Source organism: Manis pentadactyla, chromosome 10, assembly GCF_030020395.1.
Source record: "Manis pentadactyla isolate mManPen7 chromosome 10, mManPen7.hap1, whole genome shotgun sequence".
NCBI classification, from domain to species: Eukaryota; Metazoa; Chordata; class Mammalia; order Pholidota; family Manidae; genus Manis; species Manis pentadactyla.
In genome coordinates, this window is record NC_080028.1 from 105,683,529 (window position 1) to 105,704,975 (window position 21,447).

The following is a 21,447-nucleotide window of genomic DNA, read 5'->3' on the forward strand; positions in this document are numbered from 1 at the left end:
GTATATATTTATATATATCCTTATATATACTTATATGTATCTTTAGTCCTACTACCCAAAGATAATCACTGTTAACACTGTCATGTAACTCATCGCCATATTCTTTTTTAAAGACAGTATATATACTCAAGAATAGAATTATGCTATATTCAGTGTGGTAACTTGCTTTTTCCTCTTAATAGTATATTATATCATATTTTCTTGTCATTCAGTATACCTCTAGAATATCATTTTTAAAAGCTTCTTGGTATTCTGAACTATGAATGTACAATAACATCTCTACATCTAGCCTGTATCCCAGCTTTTCATTAAGATAATAGTATGCATGTGGCTAAATATATACACTTATTCCACATTTTTTCCTTGTGATGGATTCATGGAAGTGGGATTACTGGGCAGCGTATGCACACGTATGTACGCCTACTATCAAATAGCTTTCTCGATTGCTTACAAAATATGTGCCTCCTTTAGCACCTGGAGCACTGCCTGAGGCTGCCTGACCCCTGCATCTTTACAAATACTGGTGTCAGCATTTAAACATATTTGTTTCTGGTTTATAGATGAAAAATGTAGATGTTCTACTTTGCAGTTCCCTTGATTGCTAGCGATGTTGAACCTTGTTTACCAGAAGCTTATTGGTTCCAAACTCATTTTTGATTTGAGATCATTAGGAACAATGCCTGATCTTGGCTTGAGGAAGTCTTGTTTCTCAGAGTCTCTCTGTTCTCTCATGTTACTGCCCCAACGGCTGAAAGAAGAGACGGGGGAGTCCTAGAGGGAAGCCTGGCAGAAGCATGAACTTGGACAGAGGCAGTCACTGTAGGATTCCCAGCTGGCCCTGCTGCCAGGGCACAGGAGGTCCTCACAGGGATAAGCAGGAGGAAGCCCAGTTTAAGTACCCTTTAGTAGTTCCTTCTCTTCCCTCATCTTTTGCCAGACATGATAGAGCCATGCAGTTTCTCCAACCTGGATCTGAGTGAAGAAGAGTCGGATGACCCTTCTGTGACCCTGGGCCTGTCCCAGCTCTCCATGCTGCCCCACCTGGCTGACCTGGTCAGTTACAGCATCCAAAAGGTCATTGGCTTTGCCAAAATGATTCCAGGCTTCAGGTGAGGAGCCTCTGGGACACCTGGGGACAAGAGTTGAAATCCTAGACTGAGTCAGAAGAAGGCTTGGAGATCGCCAATCCACTGGGTCCCCCCACATAGACTCAGAACCCACTGCAGTCCTCCTACATTGGAATCTCTGGTCTAGGCCCAGGAGTCTGTCCTTGGGGAAGTGCAGCCCATCCAATGTCACTGAGCAGCCCAGCACTAGAAAGCCATCTTTCCCCCACACTTTCTGGGTAGCTGAACAGAAGCCCCAAGAGGCTCCGTGGCCAGCCAAGATCATTTTCTAATTTGGACCTGGTGTATCAGTTAAGCTCTATAGCTCCTGGTTCACTGCTGGGCCCACTGCACCTAGCTTGGGTCTAATCTTCATGTTATTCCTTAACTTAAATCAATGTCAACCCTCCACGCCCAATTCTGAAACCAGAGTGAAGTGATCAAGGGGAGAAAGGGTTGGACATTGTGAAATAATGTGGGAATTCTAGAGGGACACAGATTTATTGGCATCCTTCACCCAGATTGCATGACAAGACCTTTTCCTAACCATACAAGTTCCATCTATTCATTCAAATGTGTTACTGTTTGGGTAATAATGGCATGTACTTATATTTAAAGTCATGCGGTATTAAATATTCTTAAAATAATCGAATGTTGATGCTTTTAGTAGATATGTTGGGAAGTAGTTGAAGTTATATTTATGTATTATTTATATTCTCATTCTTTCTAGAAATTCATTTGGAACTTTGCCATGCAATACACATGCAATGTGGCTGAGAAATAGAAAGAAATAGACCAATACCAAACATAATTATCATTATTTCAAGTAGCAGCAATAGTTGTGGTTGGTTATAGCTGTCAGGGCAGAATGTTTCCCAGATTCTCATGCTCAGATTCAGTGCTGGCACACTGGGGGGCCAGAGGTTATCTGACATCATCCAGCTTGGGATGGAAAGCAGTATAACATTTCGTTTATTCTTTGGGGATTTCTGTGCCATGTAGGGAAGCCATCAGTTATTGTCTACATTACTGCATTGCCAGCTAGATGATGGTAATTCACAGAGCTAAACCCAGTGCTTCTGAATTTGCTTCTGCCCTGAGACAGCTGGCTGCGTGTTATTTTATGCCTCTCACCAACTCAATTAACAGGGGCTTTTCTATGCTCTTCCCCTGAAATTAATGTGAAATTATAAAGAAGAGAAAAACATCAAATGGTTTTGGGTCACCCTTACTGCATTGTACATTCTGACTACAGCAAAAGAATGAAGGGCCACTCTGGCGTCAGACAGGAGCAAGTTACTGAGTGTCACCTGTGAGCTCAGCGTTGCACTGGGCCTGGGATTCACTCCCAGAGCCTTACCTTAGAACAGGGACACAGTGCACTCGCTGCACATGCCAGCTCCCTCCTGCACTCTTCAGGTCGCTGTCTGCAAACTCCACGTGTTCCAAAGTCTTGTTCTGTGTAAACAGCTAGGGGAAAAAACACCTCCAGGTGCCCATGAGTACACAGCGTCCACCCTAGCTCGAGGGGGTGTCCAGTCCTTATCTACTCAGCTTCATCCTTCCTTTCCTGGCAGGGAGTTGGACAGAAGGGCCTCTTAAGTTCTGTCCGCATGCTCAGGTTTGGTGATTCTAAGTGGTGTCTGGGATTGCACATGTGGGAAAATTGCCCTAAAATGAAAGTCATTTGTTTAGCCACATCACCCTGATGCAGCCCCTGCCTCAGTAATCCGAGTCCCCATTCTCCTCCCCTGCCTCGGCCCCCTTCCTGATCCTCACCATATATACCCTCACACAAATAGCACCACCTGCCCCTCAATCTCTCTCCCCCAGGAAGAGCTCAAGTCTGCCCCCTTCCTTCCCTTTCAAGTCTGATTTCCAGAGTTCCCTAGCCAGCCCTGACTCCCGGCCACAGTGAGGTACGTAGGAGCAGACGCTGGAGCAGCCCACCTGGTGGTGCAAAACTGATTGCCTTGATCCTGAACATGCTGGGGTGGCTTCTCTCTCTACTGCATGACTTGAGAAGTCCCAGAGCAGAAGGTGTTCTGATAAAAATGGGGCAGGCCTCAGCTAGAGCTCCTAGGGGGACACTGATGTGGATACTCTGTGTGACCAGACGGAGGCAGTGCTGAGCCCGAACTCTGGTGGGCCCCAGGCAGGGCAGGGCCAGTGTAGCGGCTCTCTGGTTCTGATGGTTTCTGCATTTACAGGTTCTCTTTCTCCAAGAAGTGAAAGAACAGTGGCTGTGTCCCTGGTGGCCTTGGCCTGGCGGCCTGTAGGCAGGGGTGGAGGGTGTGGGAGGGCGGGATGAGACTCCTGTGTGGGGGAGGGGGGAGGGCAGGAGAGGGGATGGGTGGGCTGCACTGGGTGTGAGCTGCCCTGTGGTGGGGCTGTGGCCTTGCTCTTGCCCCCCACCTCCCTTCTTCCACCGCACAAATCTCCCTCCCTCAGCACTTTGGAAGAAGTGCACGGAGGAGGTGCTATCAGGAGCAGCCTCTCTGACTAGGAGCAGCCTGAGACCCAAGAGCCAAGGCCCCTGGGACTCACTGCCAAGGAAGGTGTGAAGAGGAGAGAGGCCCTCTCAGCACTCGGGGGCAATGCTTTCAACCTTACCACCACCCCACCCCCAGGGCTCCTTCCTGGGGCAGAGGTCGGGGGGTCATGAAGCTTCCCTCTCCCTCTGCCCTTTCCTTTATGTTCACTGTTCACCTGGCCAACAGCTTTCTTACATAAAGTGTAAGGGATGAAATTTGACTCGGACAGGGTCCCTGGCCTCCAGGGTACACAACACTGGGAAGAAGAGATGAAAGCCCTAGAAGAGGCCAGGGGGGAGGGCTGGACCTACCTGCGGGTGCAAAAGGTGGAGACACAGCACTTTGCAGAGCACATCACGGGTGCCCAGAGGCAGCCACAGGTGTGACAGCTGACCAGGGTGTAAATGTCACACAGGCCTGGGGGTAGGCACAGAGCCCGAGCTGGTACCTACCAGAGCAGGACCCAGTGTCCTGTGATTTCTGGGCCCCGCCTCTGACCCTCCAGCACCCTGGGTCTGGTGTGACCTGCTCATAGAAAATCCTTGTATCTCTGGGCTGGGAGCTGTCTGAAGTGGTTCTAAGCCTGTGTTCACAGCAGATGCCGGGGCCCCAGGGCGCACTGCTCCCATTGACCACTCTGGCCAAGCAGCCCTGGGATGTTGGCTCGCTTATGGCTGTCCACTCTGAGGGGGCCATTGAGCAAAAGGCAGCGTACAAAGATGTTCCTCAGAGACTGTTTATATGAGCAAGAATAGCAAGCAACAGAATGTCCAAGCTCACTGCGACTGGGCTAAAGTGCTTGTGGGCACAGAATTAGGGTGGACTTAGCTATGTTTGAGGAGAGGTTTGCATAGGCAAAAGATAGGAAAGAGACACACCAAAATGTTTAATGTGCTTATGAGCAATTTTTATTTGCCCTTATTTTTTCTGTTTTCCAAAGATTTATTAATGAACATGTTTTACTTGATAATGAATTAAAACCAAAATGAGGGCGATGCTAGTTTTTATTTTTTTAATGTGAATTGAGCATTTAGAGAAGAGTGACAAGGATGGGGAGATGTTCGGACATTGCTGGCACGAGGCTCTTTGCCCACGAGCTAATGACCCCATGGCTGTACCCAGAGGCCCTGAGCTCCCTGACACGGAAATGTCCCACAGGGCTGGGAGAAAGCTGTCTGTTAGGAATGCGGAAGAAGCCATTGGACCACAAACCCTGTGAGAGGGATCTTCCAGCCCCAGCACTTTGTGAATTCTTTTCAATACATCCCTTTGCTGGTCTTCTAAATCCTGCAAGCCTTGTCATTACCCCTCGCTATCATCTGTGGATACAGAACTCTCATCCACTAACATCCACTCCCCATCTTTTTACATATCAAAGTCCAGCCACAGAGAGGATGACAGCCTATCTACAGAATATCCAGGTAGAAATATACAGTCAGAAAGAGAAAGGGGGTAAAAACTGAAGCCGGTCGATCTGTGGGCCCTGCTTTTCCTGGTCATTGTTCAGTTAAGCCCAGCTCCTGACTCAGAATAATGTAACTAGCCATTGGCCTCTCAACTCATCAGCACATATTTATTGACCCTCTCATCATGCTTCAATGGGCGGTGTGTGGGCAACACTAAGGTAATTAAGAGGTGGTACCGGCCCTCAAGTAGCTTAGAGTTGAGAGCCACAGACATGCATATAAAGAACAGAGCTGAAGGGAGAGGCAAGCTAGGAGTACAAGCAGTGTGGGGCAGTTAGCAAGGGGAGGCCCTGGTGCTACTGAAGGCAGCCAGGGAGCTGGGTTCCCAGGGGAGCTCACCAGGGTCTGGACCAGAAACGTGAGACAGAGCAGTAAAAGGAGGGCTTTCTTGGTTGGCGCCACCGCACGCTCAGACAGTGTGGCATGAGGGCACACAGCTGCTGAATGGAGAGTAGTCTCACATTGCTAGAATGGAGGGTTGGTGGAGTTTGTGATGGGAAGGGGGCTGGAAAGACAGGTTGCAAGCAAGTTATGGAGTACAGCTTGATCCTGGGGTGTCTAAGAATCAGTGAGGGTTTCTGAGCACCAAAGTAGCGTTTCTTCATAGCAACAGTAAGAAAGGTGAATGAAAGGCCCAAGGGAGAACTGACTCCGGGATACTAATAAGAAGTGATTGAAAAAGGTGATGGATCTCTGAACCATAGCGGTATTGGCGGGAGTGGGAATGAGGGCACGGGCTCAAGAGATGTCCTGGAGACAGGGTTGGCTGAGCTTCACTGATGGGAAGGACGGAGGGCAGGAGCAGGGAGAGAACCAGAGAGCGTTGGAGCTGTTGAAGACGACTGGCCATGTGCCATTTGCAGACCACCATGTTCATGCCATGCGTCCTCGGTGCTCCCTCCGGCTCTGTCTTCCTGTCCCTAATAGCTCTGCCTGCTTAGGCCTGGGAGGTACTGGCCAGTCTGGGTTTTCCTTGTCTTGGCACCTGAGTGACTTTACTTCTTGCCTCTGTGCATGATCACAGTCTTGAGTTATTCCCCCTCAAGAAACAGTCTTGTCCTTTCCAACCAGGCCACACACTCCTTGGCAGAGGACCTGGGGCACACGCTGGTCACTTGGCAGGCACCTGTCAAAACACTACACTGATTTGCATGACAGGAAGGTCTTGAGTAGTAATCTGGCTTCCTTCCTCCCTCACCTCCCCCGGCAGAGACCTCACCTCTGAGGACCAGATTGTGCTCCTGAAGTCAAGTGCCATTGAAGTCATCATGTTGCGCTCCAACCAGTCCTTCACCATGGATGACATGTCCTGGACCTGTGGTAACCAGGACTATAAATACTGCATCAATGACGTGGCCAAAGGTGTGTCTGGGCTCCGCCTCCGCCCCCAGCTCCCAGACTCAGGCTTTACCCTTCTTGGGGTCATGGGCCCTGATTGGGTACGTTAGAGACGCAAGGCAGCAGCAGGGAGAGAAAGATGAGCGTCCGGCCTGGTCAGGGTCAGAGACAGGGGTGCTGGGGTGGGCGTCTCCCCAGTCGGCCACAGCATCTTGCCATTGTCTCCTAGCTGGACACACCCTGGAGCTGATTGAGCCTCTCATCAAGTTCCAGGTGGGGCTGAAGAAGCTGGACTTGCATGAGGAGGAGCACGTCCTTCTCATGGCCATCTGCATTGTCTCCCCAGGTACAGAGCCGAGCAGTGAGGAACTCAGGGCCCCGGGAGGTGGGACACGGGGAGGACAAAGCCCTGCTGGAGGCAAGCAGGAAAGTCTGCAGGGAGGAGTGAGCAACAGGAGAGACAGACAAGGCGACACCCACGTGGATGGGTTTGCACGGCCCATATGGAGATTGCATGGAGAGGGGCCCCTCAGTGTAACCATAGGGGGCTCCTAGGTGAGATTCTGAAGAACCAGATAGATGGAATTTCTCAAGCCAAGGACAACCTGGATGTTCCCAATATTCAAGCTCTGCTCTTGTGTCACTGGGTGCAACTTTTCCTGACATATGAGGTCTCCTGTGGGGTAAGGTACCAAACCTAGGGACCTGATGGATGGTTCTATCTGAACAGTTTACCAATTTTGGAGGCAGTGTGCTGTGGCCCTTGAGTTCTTCTGACTGTTTGGGGTGGGAAGAAGGGGAGAGGCTGAGGAGGAGGTTATCGTGATCCTGGGGGTGTTATATTGGTGATGAGGTCCAAAGGGCAGCTCTGCCTTAGCCTGAAATGGACAGGGGCTCCTCCTACTCCCCTGCCTAGCCTTCATCCACTCAATCATTTATTCACACACTTAGCAATGACTTATTAAGCACCTAATAGGTACCAGGCTCTGTGCTAGGCATAGAGATATAGAGATTCCAAAGCAAACAAAACACAGACTTCTCTCCTGTGAAGTAAAGAAGGAGACATTAAATAAATACCGTTTAGTGACTAATTCTTACAGTAATGAGAGTTTTTAAAATAAAGAAGGATTTAATATTATAGGAGGGTACAAAGGAGGGAACCTGGTGTAATCTGGGACATGGAGACGGGGGTCATCAAGAGTGGCCCTCTTGAGGAGAGTCTTTTAAGCTACTAGCTGAAGAATCAGTAAGAGGCGAAGATGAGAGCTCAGGCAGAGGGAACACAGGTGAAGCCTGCAGGCCGAGAGCAGGGCACATCAGGATGTTGATGGAAAGATGGCCCGCAGAGACAGAGGGAGAGAGGGAGGTGGGGACTGGGCCAGATGAGCCCATTTTGGACCTGATCTTAAATGCAATGAGAGGTGGCTGTGGGGCCTTCGGGAGGACTGTGACACCCCAGGTCGGCAGCCATCAGGGGTGACCTAGGAGGCTGAGTCTGGGTCAGCTGTAGAGGTGGTGGACAGAGTGAACAGTGAGGGCCCCAGCCCGGAGCTTCCCTGCTCCTGCTCCCACCTCCCTGTGTCCACAGACCGCCCTGGGGTACAGGACGCCAACCTGGTGGAAGCCATCCAGGACCGCCTGTCCAACACGCTGCAGACCTACATCCGCTGCCGTCACCCGCCCCCGGGCAGCCACCTGCTCTACGCCAAGATGATCCAGAAGCTGGCTGACCTGCGGAGCCTCAATGAGGAGCACTCCAAGCAGTACCGCTGCCTGTCCTTCCAGCCTGAGTGCAGCCTGAAGCTCACCCCCTTGGTGCTCGAGGTGTTTGGCAATGAGATTTCCTGACTGGGGCCCCGGCGATGGTGCCTGTGCGGGGTTGGCCGCCAGAGCTCAGCCCGTCCTCCTCCACCCACCTCTCTACCCAGCCACCCTCTCTCCTGCCCAACCTAACACCAGGTCGCCCTTTCCTGCAGGCCACAGGCTGCCGCCCAGTCCCTTGAGACTTCAGTCATGAGGAGTTGTTGTCTATTGACAAAGAAACTGGTGTGGAGGCAGGGGGCAAAGGGCAGAGGCCAAAGGCTGGACCTCCAGAAGTGGCTGCTGGCTGGTGCGCAGGGAACAGGCAGGCAGGAGAAACACACTCACTCCTCAGGGACAGATATACCTGTACCTCGGCCTACTGCAGACCCAGCCGTGCAGGCCTGGTGGGGATCTCCATTCTCCTGCCCAACCCGTGAGAAATAACTGGCCACCCTCCCACCCCCACCTCATCTTGCCCCCAGCCTGTGCCGTTCTGTCCCCGGGCAGCGGTCACCATGGGGCCCCTTCCCCCTGCCCCCACCCCCTGCCTGGCTAGGGCTCTGAGGCCACAGGTCCCTCCTCCCCAGGCCCCACTTGCCAAGAGACGCTGACCTTCTTTCCATCACTCTGGTAACATTCTCCCTGGATGCAGCTGTGGTGAGGGGCTTTCTCCCCAGGGTGGGGGCTGCTGGCCCAGAGCCCACCTGCTGAGAGGCCAAGGAAGGAAGGAAGCAGGGGCCAGTCCGTGGGGGCCGGGCAAACCCAGCCTCACGGAAGAGCGGCAGAGGGCGGCTGGAGCAGCCCCGCCGCCAAGCCCACAGCCCCTCAGCCTGAGCTCGGGCTGGCTGAGGGGAGAGCTTTCCCTCCAGCCACCACACGGCAGAACTGAGTCGCCTCCGGGTCATAGGGGAAAGTCCTGATTCCTGGCTCCTGCCCTGCCTTACCTCCCATCCAGGAGGGAGAACCCGGGGCAGACTCCAGAGTCCTCGGGCGGCGGCCTCGCCCTAGGATGGCCGCGGGTGATCTGGAGGCGGGCCTGTGTCTCCCGCCCGGCACCCCACGTCTGCAGAAGCACTGCCCATTCTGCCCCGCCAGGACCACATCACTGCCTGGCAGGGAGGCTTGGAGGAGAGGGCTTTCAGGCCGGAGCAGCCTGCCTCCGTGTAGTTCCTGAGGGTCACTCCCCTGAGATGCAGGAGCTCGAGCACCAACACGGCAGCGTGGGGGTGGAGGGAGAGCAGGCTGGCCTGCAGCCGCTGGTCAGAGCAAGTGCCCGGGCAGGAGTCGTGTGGGGCTGCTTCCTCCTTCGTTCTCACTCCACCCCCCCGGAGTCAGAAGGGGCCTTTCGCTCTGTAGCCAGTCCAGCTGAGAAGGTGAGGACTCCTGTTCCCTTTGCCTTGGTGAGAGAGTCACGGGCATGTGGGGCCAGCACAGGGGGCTCTCCCAGGAGTCATAGAGGGGCCACCTGGTCACTGCTTGAGTTTGGGGACTGCAGCCATGTCTGACATCTCAACAGGGAGGACTTGGTGTCAGCTGCCTCTGCCTGCTTCTGTTCCCTGAGAACCCCGGGAGCAGCCTGACTTAGCACCGAGAGAACCACCAGGCAGCCCCTGCCCGGTGCTCCTCCAGGCGGGAAGGCCTCTGACAGCCAGCTCCTTGCTGCAGAATGCCGACTACGGCTCACCTTGCTTTTTTGATGTGTTCTCAGAATCAGACTCCATTCTGTACTATGTTCTGATATAGCGGATAGCAGGAACCACCGATGAAGGGATACTTATGGGGGCAACTTCCTATGTATTATTGTTGCTATTTTACAAAGAGGCCCTTGTTTCATTTTACCTGCAGAACACATTGGTCCAGCTTGCTAGTCAGTGAGAAAGGCTTGAAAAAACACAAAACTACATCAACCCCCTTATTAAAGAAAACTGATGCTCAGAGGAGGACATGACTCAAGCAAGCTAGTGTTAACTAGTTAGAAGCAGTGCCAGGACGGGCCAGTCTTGCTCTTGTCACTACACCACGTTGGCACTCAGACCCCTCTGACACTCTCCTTGTCCCCTGGGAGAATCTCTGCTTTTTAGAGCATATCTAGGTCCCAGACCCCTGCTTGCCTTTGCTGAGCTGTCACCCCATGGACCCATCGGGAGGAGGAGGGGGCACCTCAGCCTGGCTCATGATGTGTGTCTCAGCCCACCCCCACTGTGGCCCTGGCTGGGTGGGGTCCCCGCCTCAGCCCTGTGGTACGCTGTTGCCTTATCACTAAAGTGCATCTGTCTGTGGCACATCTCCACCTTCCCGCCACCGCCTTTCCCTGCCTTCTCCAGGGAGCCCAAATGGACACCCCAGGAGCAGCAGTTTCTCAACCCCGGGCCACAGCAACCCAGCCCACTCCCTAAGGGCAGTTGTAGGAGCCAGGAGGAAAAGTGGGCATTCAGGGGCTGAAGTAGGGGAAGGTATTATCACCTGTTCTCTCCTCATGGGAGAATGCAAAGGTAGATGTTTAGAAGTCTACAACTTTTAAAGTATATTGTTGGAAACCCACAAAAGTGTGCACCCAAATGCCAAAGAAACAAGATTCTAGGAGATAGGAAAATCTTTACATGGGCCAACTGGAAGCAAGTCAGAGAATCTAAGTGAGGCCAGCAGAGAAGACTGGGATGTAAGTCGTGAACTGGTGAAAGCTGGGAATAAAGCAGCAAAGGAAGGCTGTAAAGAGTGCCCCCTGAATGGTTTCCAAAGAGAAAAAACTGCCAAAAATTTGTCAAGTAAAAAAATTGAAGAAAGCTTTGTTTATGATAATATAAATGGCTTATACTCACATAGCACTAATGTTGTGGAAGTACTACTGTAAATAAATGCAAACCAACTTGCTTCATCCTTTAGGCCCAGGAAAAATGGTCTACTATGAACCCCACTTGATAGGGGGATCACTTACCCAAAGCCCAACTGCTAGTAAGTGACAAAAGATGGGATTTGAACCCTAGGCAGCTGGCTCCAGAAGGCATTAACTAACTGCTACGCTGTACTGCTTCCTGCTGAGTTGAGGGCTGTGACCGATGCCAGTCTTGCCAGCTCTCTAATACAGAGGATGGAAGGGAGGTTCCCATTCCTGAAGTGGGGCAACTGGAGGCCCTATTCTCAGGAAGCATTCAGTCACGTGTTGGGTCTAGTCAAGTGCGGCACTTACCTGAGAACCCCAAGGATGAAAACCGGTAGCTGTTGACAAAAGTGTGTCTTGTATTCAAAGAGTTATGCCAACGACTTGGAGAACAGCAATGTCTCCTATGCACACCCAGGACTCCCAAGGAACCCAGGAAACAGGCACCTTGCCCCGTTTCCCAGGGATGTGAGGTTTACGGTAAAGGGCAGCATCACAAAACACAGTAAGCAAAAATAACCAAGCAGAGGCTTAGTGGTGACCTGTGGATGGCGACATCATGCTCAACTTACGTGTTAGGGTGAGTTGGCCTGAGAACTTGTGGATATGATTTACTTACATCTTTCAGAAGTGTCTGAAAAGATTTCAAATCAAAGGCTAAAATGTGTCACTGTGGCATGGGATAGGGGTAGAAGAACTGGGACTAGAGCTTCAGGGCTGTTTTATCATAAAAAATGAATGAACCTAGAGAAAAGAAATCAACCGCTGCTTAAATGGGCATGTCTGCTCCGTGGAAGTGTGAAGACAAAGTTCTGAGAAACTGTCAGGAGAATCTTGTTTAATGTTTTATTGATGAGCTAGAGGAACACAGAATCTCCAGGGCTGAATGTTAACAATAAGCTTTTCTAGGTGATCTGAGAGGAATTTGCCCCAGGAAAGCTTCTAATTAGGATAAAGTGATTTTATATTTTCACATTCCAAGCTTTGGTTCTACACCTGTGCTGTTTAGTAAGGTTCCCACGTATGCCTATCTAAATTAAAATTCATAAAAGGTAAACAAAAGTAAATATTCAGCTCTTCAGGTACACTAGCCACGTTTCCAGGCCTCTGTAGCCCCAGGGCTGCGGAATTGGACAGTGCAGACTCAGAGCGTTTCCACCGCCCCAGACGGATCTACTGAACAGTGTTGCTGTCCGCAGCATGCACTCATGTGATGATTGTAGAGAACGTGCTTCTGTTCATCTGTTGGCATCGCCACTGTGCTGTTTGGCACTGAATGGAAGGAATGAAGGGAATATCCTCCCTCTTTGTCAAGCGATCCCTTGCCCATACTGCTGTGCACAGGTCTGCTCCTCGAGAGAGACACAGAAGAAAAGCATCCCACAGGACCCACAGGGCATGGCATTGATAGGCTCGGCTCTGTGTGGCGGAAGGCTGGCAGTATGCCAGGAAGTGCTGGTTCTTGCAGCCCTGGGGACAGCGCACACATGACCAGCCCGCAGCGGTCGGAGCCCTCAGGTCAGCATCTCCAGCTGCTGCCAGGGCTCCTTGGAGGCTGTCTACGTGGTGTGGAGTCCGTCGCCCCATGGCTCCACAGGGGACACTTGGCACTCCCAGCGTGGCCAAGGGGCTGCGTTTTCACGTTGACATCCTGGTGGTGGTGGCGCTCACTGTGGGTAAGGCTGTGAAGCTCCGGCTGACAGAGGAGCACAGTGGGCCTGTGGGGCAGTGGCTGAGGGGCAGGGGGAAGCAGGGGGTTCTGCACCAGCCAACTGCTCTGAATCTCTTTATTCAGACATGTCATATATCATACACAAAATAAAGGTAGATGGAAGTGCAGGGAGTTTATTGGGCAGAGGTCTTGGGACCACCAGCTTTGGTGGCAGGGAAGGAAATAGGGTCAGGTAGAGGGACAAGTTGGGCTGCAGTGCAATTCCAGCCTAGGCCCAGCGAACCCTTACGGGGGAGTTCTCAGCTGAGGCGGTGCTTCAGTATGCCCCCATGCTGGGGGGACAGATTTCACGCTGCTGTGCCAGCAGTCCCCAGCAAGAGTGTGACCTTGATGAGACCTTGAGTTAGCTGGCTCTTTTTAGCCAAGGTAGGTAGGACGGGGCAATGTTTCTTCACATTTCGTGCAGCCAGGCAGGCCCTTTCAGAGTGAGCTGCTCTGCCCTGGGGAGGAGCCAGAAGGCTTGCAGGCCCTTCGCATTGGCTGGGACGGGGAGAGCAACGGCCCCTGGAGACCCTGCAGAGGAGCGCGTTCCCAGCCTCTCCCCAGCTCTGGGCTCCATGGTTTTCCCCCAGGTCATCTTGAGCTTTGCCACTGGACAGTCCTGCTTTCTCACAGGGACAGGTTTGAGCTCCAAGCTTGGCCTCCATGTCCCCTCACTCCACCTGCCACTCCCACTGTATCTCTGCAAAGACAACTGAGATACAGCAAAGCCCAAGTTCCTGCCCTCTCCTTGTGCCAGTGACCGAGCAGGATGGATAGGGGGCTCTCTGGTTCTCCAGGCAACCTCTGGGGCCATGGCCAGGGACACCTGGCTTCGCAGCTTAGCTGAGGGCCCCACACAGCTGAGCCTGTGCCTTGGGGCACCTTCCGTGCTGGCCCCAGGTCCCTCTGAGGTGTGGCCTGGCTGTGCAGTCCTGGCTTCCTAGGCACAGCCAGGAGCAGAGCGCAGTGCTGGGGGGAAGCAGTGAGGGAAACAGCCACTGCCCAGTGGGAGGAGGCAGGCCCATGGGCCAACTGAGAGACTGAGGCTGAGACAGTATTCACGTGGCTTCTGGGTGCTTCAGAGTCACTGCTCCTGAAGCGGAAGCTGCCACATGGGGCACAGCAGTGTAGACTACTGGCTCCCTGTCCTGGCTCTGCCGCTTGTTGCCTTTGCGACCCTGGGATAGTTACCTGATGTTTTTCAGCCTCAGTTCTTCTATACAATGGCAACAAAATAATAGTACCTACTTCTAGGTCTGTTGTGATATAAGCTGTGCAAAGTATTTATCACAGTCCCTGGATGGAGCTGTAACTCAAAATGCTGGCCAGAATTATTACAAGATTACAGAAGGAAGGGATGGTCAAATAATTTTCACTGGGAGTTGATACTGCTCCCATCTCCTGACCACTGGTACTGGAACCTCTGGACTGGCCCAGAGGGATCTCTTTGGCCTGGCCATCCAGATCTCAGCTTCTGGAACCATGGGCCCTCTGCTTGGTGGACATCTGCTGGAGCTGGGGAGGGTGTCATCGTGCCATCTGGCCACCAGAGGGCAGGTGTGCACCTTACTAAGCCAAATGGCCCCCCTGTACCGTGTGGGAAAGAGACGGGAAGGTAGGCACAGGACTGAAGCACACGGAAGTCTAGTTAATACTGTCCCAGCCTCTTTCAGTTAATGGTGCTGCTTTGCCAGCATCATTGCCTCAATGACCTGACTCCACTGCAGGCATATCACCGACCCATAATCAAGGTCAGTAAGACCTGGTGAGAAGTGGCTCATGCCCAGAGGGGAACTAATATGAGCTCCAAGAGTTAGGCTTGCTCTATGTGTGTGTTGTGTCATCATTTCTTGCTCGTTTACCCCAGCGTTTGCTGGCTCTCGGTCCTTTGGTGAGGTGCAAAGCCCACTGAGACCCAGCCTGTATGCCTGTCCAGGTCACGTGTCACTGCCCACACTGAAACTCCAGCTGGGCTTAGCCCGCCCCCTGCTGTCCTGGCCCTGGGCCTCAGGGCCCTGCCTCCACACCCCAGTTCTGGCCCTGGGCTCCTTTACAAGGCTAAAATTAAGGGCCCCAAAGAGCTTTTGTTTCTGTGGGTTATTAGACACCAGTGTTTACCATGTTAGAAATTTAAATTGAGAACTTTAAAAAATTTTATTAAAATTTAGAAAATTAGAATAATGAATCTATTATAAGTTAACATAATACAATTTTTATTTAAAAAAAAATAACCATTTTCCAGAGCAAAAACAATATAGTGGCAAGACGGTATTATTTTACAGTTTTACAAATCCCTTAAAATTTCTGGCTTCAGAGAAGGCGGCTAGATTCTCATATCTGGTTCTGCATTCCACCTGTTAGGATATCACACGCCACGGACCCCTGGGACACTGCTCTGTACACAAGTGAGAGAATGAGAGTAAAAAAGGCATTAAATAATGTCTTAGAATTACTATGAAAGGAGTTTGGCCTCACCAAGCCCCTGAATGGGGCTCAGGAGCCCACAGGGTCCCCTGGCCACTTTCAGACTCACATCCTACCCCTTTCTAAGTGCTGTTTCCTTGGTCTGACACACCCTCCCCTTGCTCGCTGTCCCCCAGTTTCCTCAGCTGGACAAACTCCTATGGCTCCTTCAGTTTCCAGCTCAGGCTTCATGTTGTTCACAAATTCTTCGCTGGACTTCCCCGTGCCATGCCCTCTGCTTGCCCCATCTGGGTAGAGTTGTGCACTCACTCTATTGTGGAATGAAGCATCCATTGGGTGTGTTTTAAATTTCCGTTTTGCCTTTGGGGCTCCCTACAAGACTGGAACAATGTACATCCATAAATGTAGCTGCATAAATGGATGAGTAAGTGAATATGAGGCAATGTGCTATTCACTTCTGTTAGCAAAGATCTGCTCTTCAAATAGATGTCAAGTTAAAAAATTTCTGCTTGGGTCCCTGCTAGAAAATGAAATGCAAACAGACTTATGCAAATTTAAACACCTTCCCTTGAACTTTGGAAACTGAGAAATTCCCTGTGGCTTCAGAACCCACATGCTCACTACCTCTCCTTAAAGCATTTGCTACATCTCCCTTTCTGTATGAGGACAGTTTGTTTTATGGACCAAAATGCAGAACCTAACATCCCTCTTCATGTTTATCTGATTTGATTTATCCCACATCTTAACCTGCTCAGATCTTTGGAATCTTCATTTGTTATCCAATATTCTGACTGTTTCTCCTGGCCTTGCATCTTCCATCACTGGGTCTGCAGACCACATACAGGTTGACTGAGACAGAGTCAAAGACTATGCCCTCCTGTGGGTTGACATTAGCACATGGACCAGAAATACTTTGGTTCAAGACCTCACTGGGAGCAAGGGAAGGGGATGGGTAATGAGAGACTGATTCTCAGGAGACGGGCACAGTCAACAAGGACATCATAGGAATTTGGGGAACTTGTCAGGGCCTCCACAACCCTCCCCTGTCAGGACCCAGCAGTCTCACCCCAAGTCAGAAGAGATCCTTAAAGAATTAGACCAGATCTGAAGCAAGGATTGGAGATCCAGAGATACCTGATACCGGGAATGCAGGAAGGGGTGGATCAAGTATCAAATGCCAAGCTGGCTGGTTCTGCGAACTGTCTGAGCTAGACTAAGGGAGGAAGTGTGTTCTCCCAGACACCGGAGGCTGGGAGGAGGAAGGCAGTTGGCAATTGGTAGAACTCTCCTTAGGCACCTGTGCCTTGGTGGGGAATGGAGAGTCACGTGTACCCCAGTTTGGCAGCCCCTATTTGACTACATGGGGCCTCCCCGTTGCCCTCTTCACTTGCACTGAGACCCCAGCGGGGTGTCTGGGAAGGCGCATGCCACCCTGACCCGGCCCCATCTAATTAAGAACCCTGCACGGGCCTATGAACATCTGTGGCTGCTCGGGTGGGGCTAGGGTGAGCAGAGCAGGGGCCCCAGCTGTCTGCGCCTGGCTCCTGCTTCTTCATTTGCCTGCCAGGACTGCCAGATGATCAAGCAGCCTATCAGAAAAGGCTTGGCCGCCAGGTGTAGCCCTGCCTGGACATGGTGTGCTGAGAGCACCAGTTCAGAGTGCCAGGGAACCCCCTTCCTGATGCCCCCTCTGTTTCCTCTGCTGCCCCCAACTGCACCCCCAGTTCCACTGATTTAAATTTCTTCCCCTTTCCCTGCCTGGAGCCCCCAGGGAGTGTCAGGGAGGGCCTGGCGGAGCAGTAGGGTGATAAGGCAGGGACGGGGAGAAGTGATAAAGCGGGTGGGAGAGAAGTCAGGCCCACTTCCTCTCCGATAGGGACCCCACCCAGGGGCTCCTTGACGTCTGCTGTGTTCATAGGAAGGCCTTGAGTGGTAGAGGAGTGGAGGGGTGGGAGGGAATGCTGTGGGGGCGGGGGGGCAGGAGACCACTGGCCTTGGAAGATGACGGTTCCTGGGTGGCTCAGTTAACCAACTGAGTTCGTTGTTCTTTGAGCGAATGCTCGCCGCAGCTCCTCCTACCACAGGCCAGCAGTAGGCTGTGAGGGCACAGAGGCAGGCGGGGCTCCCACCTCTCCCACCCCCCTCACACCTTCCCCAGCCAAGGTGCCGAATAAGTGCATTACCTTTAAAAGTGGGTCATCCTGAATCCTGAGGGTGTCTCTTACTGGCTGTGTAATTTGGGGGAAATGACTTGCGCTCTCTGGGCCTCGGTTTCCTCATGTATGAATGGGAACGTACAGTCTGTGAGGCCAATGCGAAGGCAGGCTTGTGGCAGGTGCCTGGCGGGGCCTCATTCAGGCAGGGGGCAGGAACAGCAGGACCCCATCTAGGGCAAGCAGGGTTTGAACCAGCTGTGGGGTGTGGGTTCTGTGTACCTGTTCTGGCTCCTGCAGGGAGGGTAGGAATGGCACTTACCGCTGGCTGTTATGAGGGCTAGGTTAATACACCATGTTTGGTTGGGGCCTGGCTGCAGTCAGCGCTTGATGACTAGTAGCCCTTACTCTTAGAATTTTCACCACCATCCGGGGACCCTGTCCTCTACCCAGACGGCCTCCGCCTTTTAAGGAGCACCTTCCCCCAGTGTGCACACACTCCAAGTCAGGCTTGGGGGGGCATGTGCCTCTTGTGAAGGACAGGCTGGCACCCCACGGTGCTCACAGCCCTGCCCATGCCCCCAGCTCCTCCTGCAGACAGGGCAGGCAGCTTCTGTCTTGAGGGGCCCCCTGAGGTAGCAAGAGCTGGTGGTGGGGAGCTGGTTCAGGGGTACCTGGCCCGAGGGCAGCTTGTTCCGACCAGTGCTCTGCTGCCCCCATTATCTCCTTCCACAAAGCCTTCTCCACCCGTCAACCCCCAACCGAGATTATAGACCCTCAACTGTCGCCAACTGCTCTAATTCAGGGACAAGGCTGGGCCCTCGTCCCCACACCCACACCCCCTGGCCTTCCCCATGTCTGTCACACGGGGCTGGGAGCCAGATATTCCAGGACTAAGGATGGAGGTGGCCAGGAGAACACGGGCCCCCACTGCTGGCTCGCCCCCAGAGCTGGGAGAGGAAAGCTGGTTTCTGGCAGGGAGAGATCTAGAAGCCTCCCGCGTCTTCCACTTGATCTGGCTTGCAGGCTCCTCATCTGCCTCTGTGTCTCAGCCACTGGTGCGGTTTCTGCTGCCCTCAGCCTGCTCCCCCCGCCCCCAGAGCGCACCTGGCCCCTCACATCAGATAACCCGACCACAGCGGCCCCCCATGGCCCCTGCTGGAGGCCCCTCCTCGCCCTCTGCCCTCCTCCTCCCCTGCCTCTCCCCACACAGATCCCTCTGGGGAGGGCTGGAGAGGGGCCCCCAAAGCCTTAAAGTTCTACTGGGTGATGTGAGAAGACACCCGCCCACCCCCCCACACCCACACACCACACCCACGCACTTACACACACATTTACATGCACGGTTGGAAACTCTGTACCCCTGTGCACTGTAGGAAACAGAGTGAGGAAAATCCAGCCTGAGGGAATGAGGGGTGGTGGGTCACAGCCAGGCCAGGTGAGGAGCTGCCTCTGGGGTTCACAGCTTCTGGCTCCTAGGCAAAGAGATGTGTCTTCCCTTTTCCAGAGCTACCTTGCAAGTAGTCCTAAGGCTAGAGGTCTTCCCCGCAGGGCCACCCTCAGGCCAGTGTCTGGGCTGGGGAAGCAGAGGGATTAGGCCTGAGCCATTTACAGCCCAGCCCCTGCACCCCCCCACCCCCCAACAAAGAGCAGGTATGGAGGAGTTACACAGGAAGAGGTGCTGAGGCTGGGGGCCCCAGGGTTTCCGGGTGGGAGGCAGTGGGAAGGGGAGTGGTGGTCTTGGGGCTGGTGGGGGCCTGGAAGCTGAGGCTGGAGGTTTTAATGACTCTTGACAACAAATGAATCATAGGCAAATTATGTGGAAATGATGGTGTAAATAAGGATGTGTTATTTCAAGGCCCCAGTGTGTAATTGTAGGAAGACAGCTGAGGGGGAGGAGCAGGAGGCTGCCCAGGCCGGATGGCGCCCGGAGGTGGGGGCCCAGGTAGAGTTCCTGTGTTGGGGGGTGCAGGTGACGGCCCACCCACATCTTGTGTCAGCTTAGGTGATAAGAAGAGCAGGTGGCCGGCCACAGCGCACCGACACTCCCCCTCCCTCAAACACCCAGAGCTCCTTGATGATCCCCCAACCCTCCCCTAACCTCACTGGGGCCACTGCTACCCACACACACTGTTCCCTTTTCCCAGGCCTGCTCTTGACTTCCCTGAGTCCTGTCCTCTGGGGCTGTCCCTGCAGAACCCAGCAAGGCCTTGCTCCCCAGCAGTGGTACAGGAGCCAGCGGAGCTCCAGGAGTTTCCAGGGGGCAGACCGTGCTGGAAGTGTCAGAGAATCTTTTTCCATTAGAAGAGCGTTGAGCTAATGCCCACAGTGACAGCTCCTGGCACAGGGATGGAGCCCAGTAATACACCTGCTGGACGATTGGATTCCTGACCTCCATGTGAACACCTCCTGGTAGCCCAGTCTAGGCTTCTGCTCAGCCTCCATCCTCACACTCCACTCTTCACAATGCCCACATTCTTAAGTGACTAGAAAACGTGCTCATGCCACCCTATGTTAACATTACCCAGTGCATGTATTTCCTCTCCAGCTCTTTCCCTGTGCCTATGTTGTTGTTTTTTTAAAAACAGTTGCCATCACAGGACATGCACAAACCTGTGTTCTCCTGTGAAGGTATGTTGCATTCATAAAAATCTTTTTAACAGCTTCATAATTTTCTATTAAGTGGAAATATAATTTATTTCACAATTTTTCCAATTATAGATGTTTGAATTGTTTCTAATTTTTCTGTATTGTAAATCATTCGGTGGTGAACATCATTATGCACAATTCCTCTGCTCCCTGCATTTGAGCTATAAAAATCTAGTTTAGGGTACATGGGATGGAGTTATTGAGTCAAAGGGTGAAAACATCTTATGGCTCTTACTACATATCGCCGAACTGATTTCAAAAGACGCTGCTCCACCACATAGATATCTCGCCCTCTCTCAGTGCTGCTGGAGGCAGTGCCTCCCTCATCTTGGTTTGATCGGCGTTACATACATTGATGACGAGCCGGCTAAACATAACCCTATCTTTCCTTGCTAGCTGTGTTTCCTCTTCGGAGATCTTTTCGGTGCTTTGAACTTCAGTCTACCACTGCTCTAATGTTCATTATCGGTTTGTGTGGGCTCTCTCTGTAAGAACAATTTTAAAGCATTGTCAATGGCCGTCAAGGGCAAGTCTCTTCTTGAGATTCTCTCCCACTCTGGATTCTGACATGGCACTTCCTCTGCTTCATCTAAATCTGCTCTCAGCTGCCTTTATTGGCTGCCACCCTCTGCCCACCCTGAATCTTTGTTCTGTCGAGTTTCTGCCCTCTTCCCGCTTCTCTTTCCTTCTCCCTGCTCTTGCGGCCACTCCCACTCCCACCTGCAACTCCAGCTCTCACCGACCATCCCAGATCTTTATTTGTCCCTCCCTCCTCTTCTGAGCTCCAGACAGCAACTGGCCACCCAACACCCGTGCTTGTCCCACCAGCCCCTCAACCCCACATGCCCACTGCTTGACTCTGTATTCCTCCCCAAATTTGTTTCTCCTCCTGTATTCCCTAGCTCTGTGCCTGAATACCTTTTGGGTTTGGGGAAAGAGGATGGTAGAGGTTAGCATGCCTGAAGAGGAAATTAGTGTAAGTCAACCTTCAGCTTAGAGGAAGAGGACAGGGAAGGGGAGAAGGCCAGTTGTCTGGAAAGATACTGCTCTGTGACTCAGTTTCCCTGCTTTCCTGTACGCTAGGACTGGTTCCAGGTCTGCAGATAGATGCTTGAAAGGAATGGCTGACCTCCTAGAGCAAATTAACATTGACCTTACTGACCTCCTCCTTCACTTTGTGAGCCTCTTCCCCAGCAAGGACTAGAAAGGCTGAGGCAGAGGCTAAGCAAGGTACAAGTCATTTAAACCTAGATCTTCACTGCAGTTACTCTAAGCCACACGGCCTGGTGAGCACCTGAAACGGGCCAGATTTGGAATGTGCTGTAAATGTTAAAATACACTTCAGATTTCAAAGGCTTACTATAAAAAGGATGCAAAATACT

The 21,447-nt window shown here is 52.4% G+C and overlaps 1 protein-coding gene across 5 annotated transcripts in view; it reads left to right on the top strand.

The window, feature by feature from the left end:
• VDR (vitamin D receptor) overlaps positions 1 to 11,129 on the top strand; it is a 49,389-nt gene extending 38,260 nt beyond the window's left edge. For all 5 annotated transcript variants that reach the window (XM_036904725.2, XM_057487505.1, XM_057487504.1 and 2 more), the window contains 4 exons: positions 938 to 1,109; positions 6,317 to 6,468; positions 6,674 to 6,790; positions 8,033 to 11,129. In XM_036904725.2, coding sequence (XP_036760620.2) covers positions 938 to 1,109; positions 6,317 to 6,468; positions 6,674 to 6,790; positions 8,033 to 8,292 — 701 coding nt within the window. In that variant the 3' untranslated portion in view covers positions 8,293 to 11,129. The remainder of the gene's footprint in view (positions 1 to 937; positions 1,110 to 6,316; positions 6,469 to 6,673; positions 6,791 to 8,032) is intronic.
• The last annotated feature ends 10,318 nt before the right edge of the window (positions 11,130 to 21,447 follow it).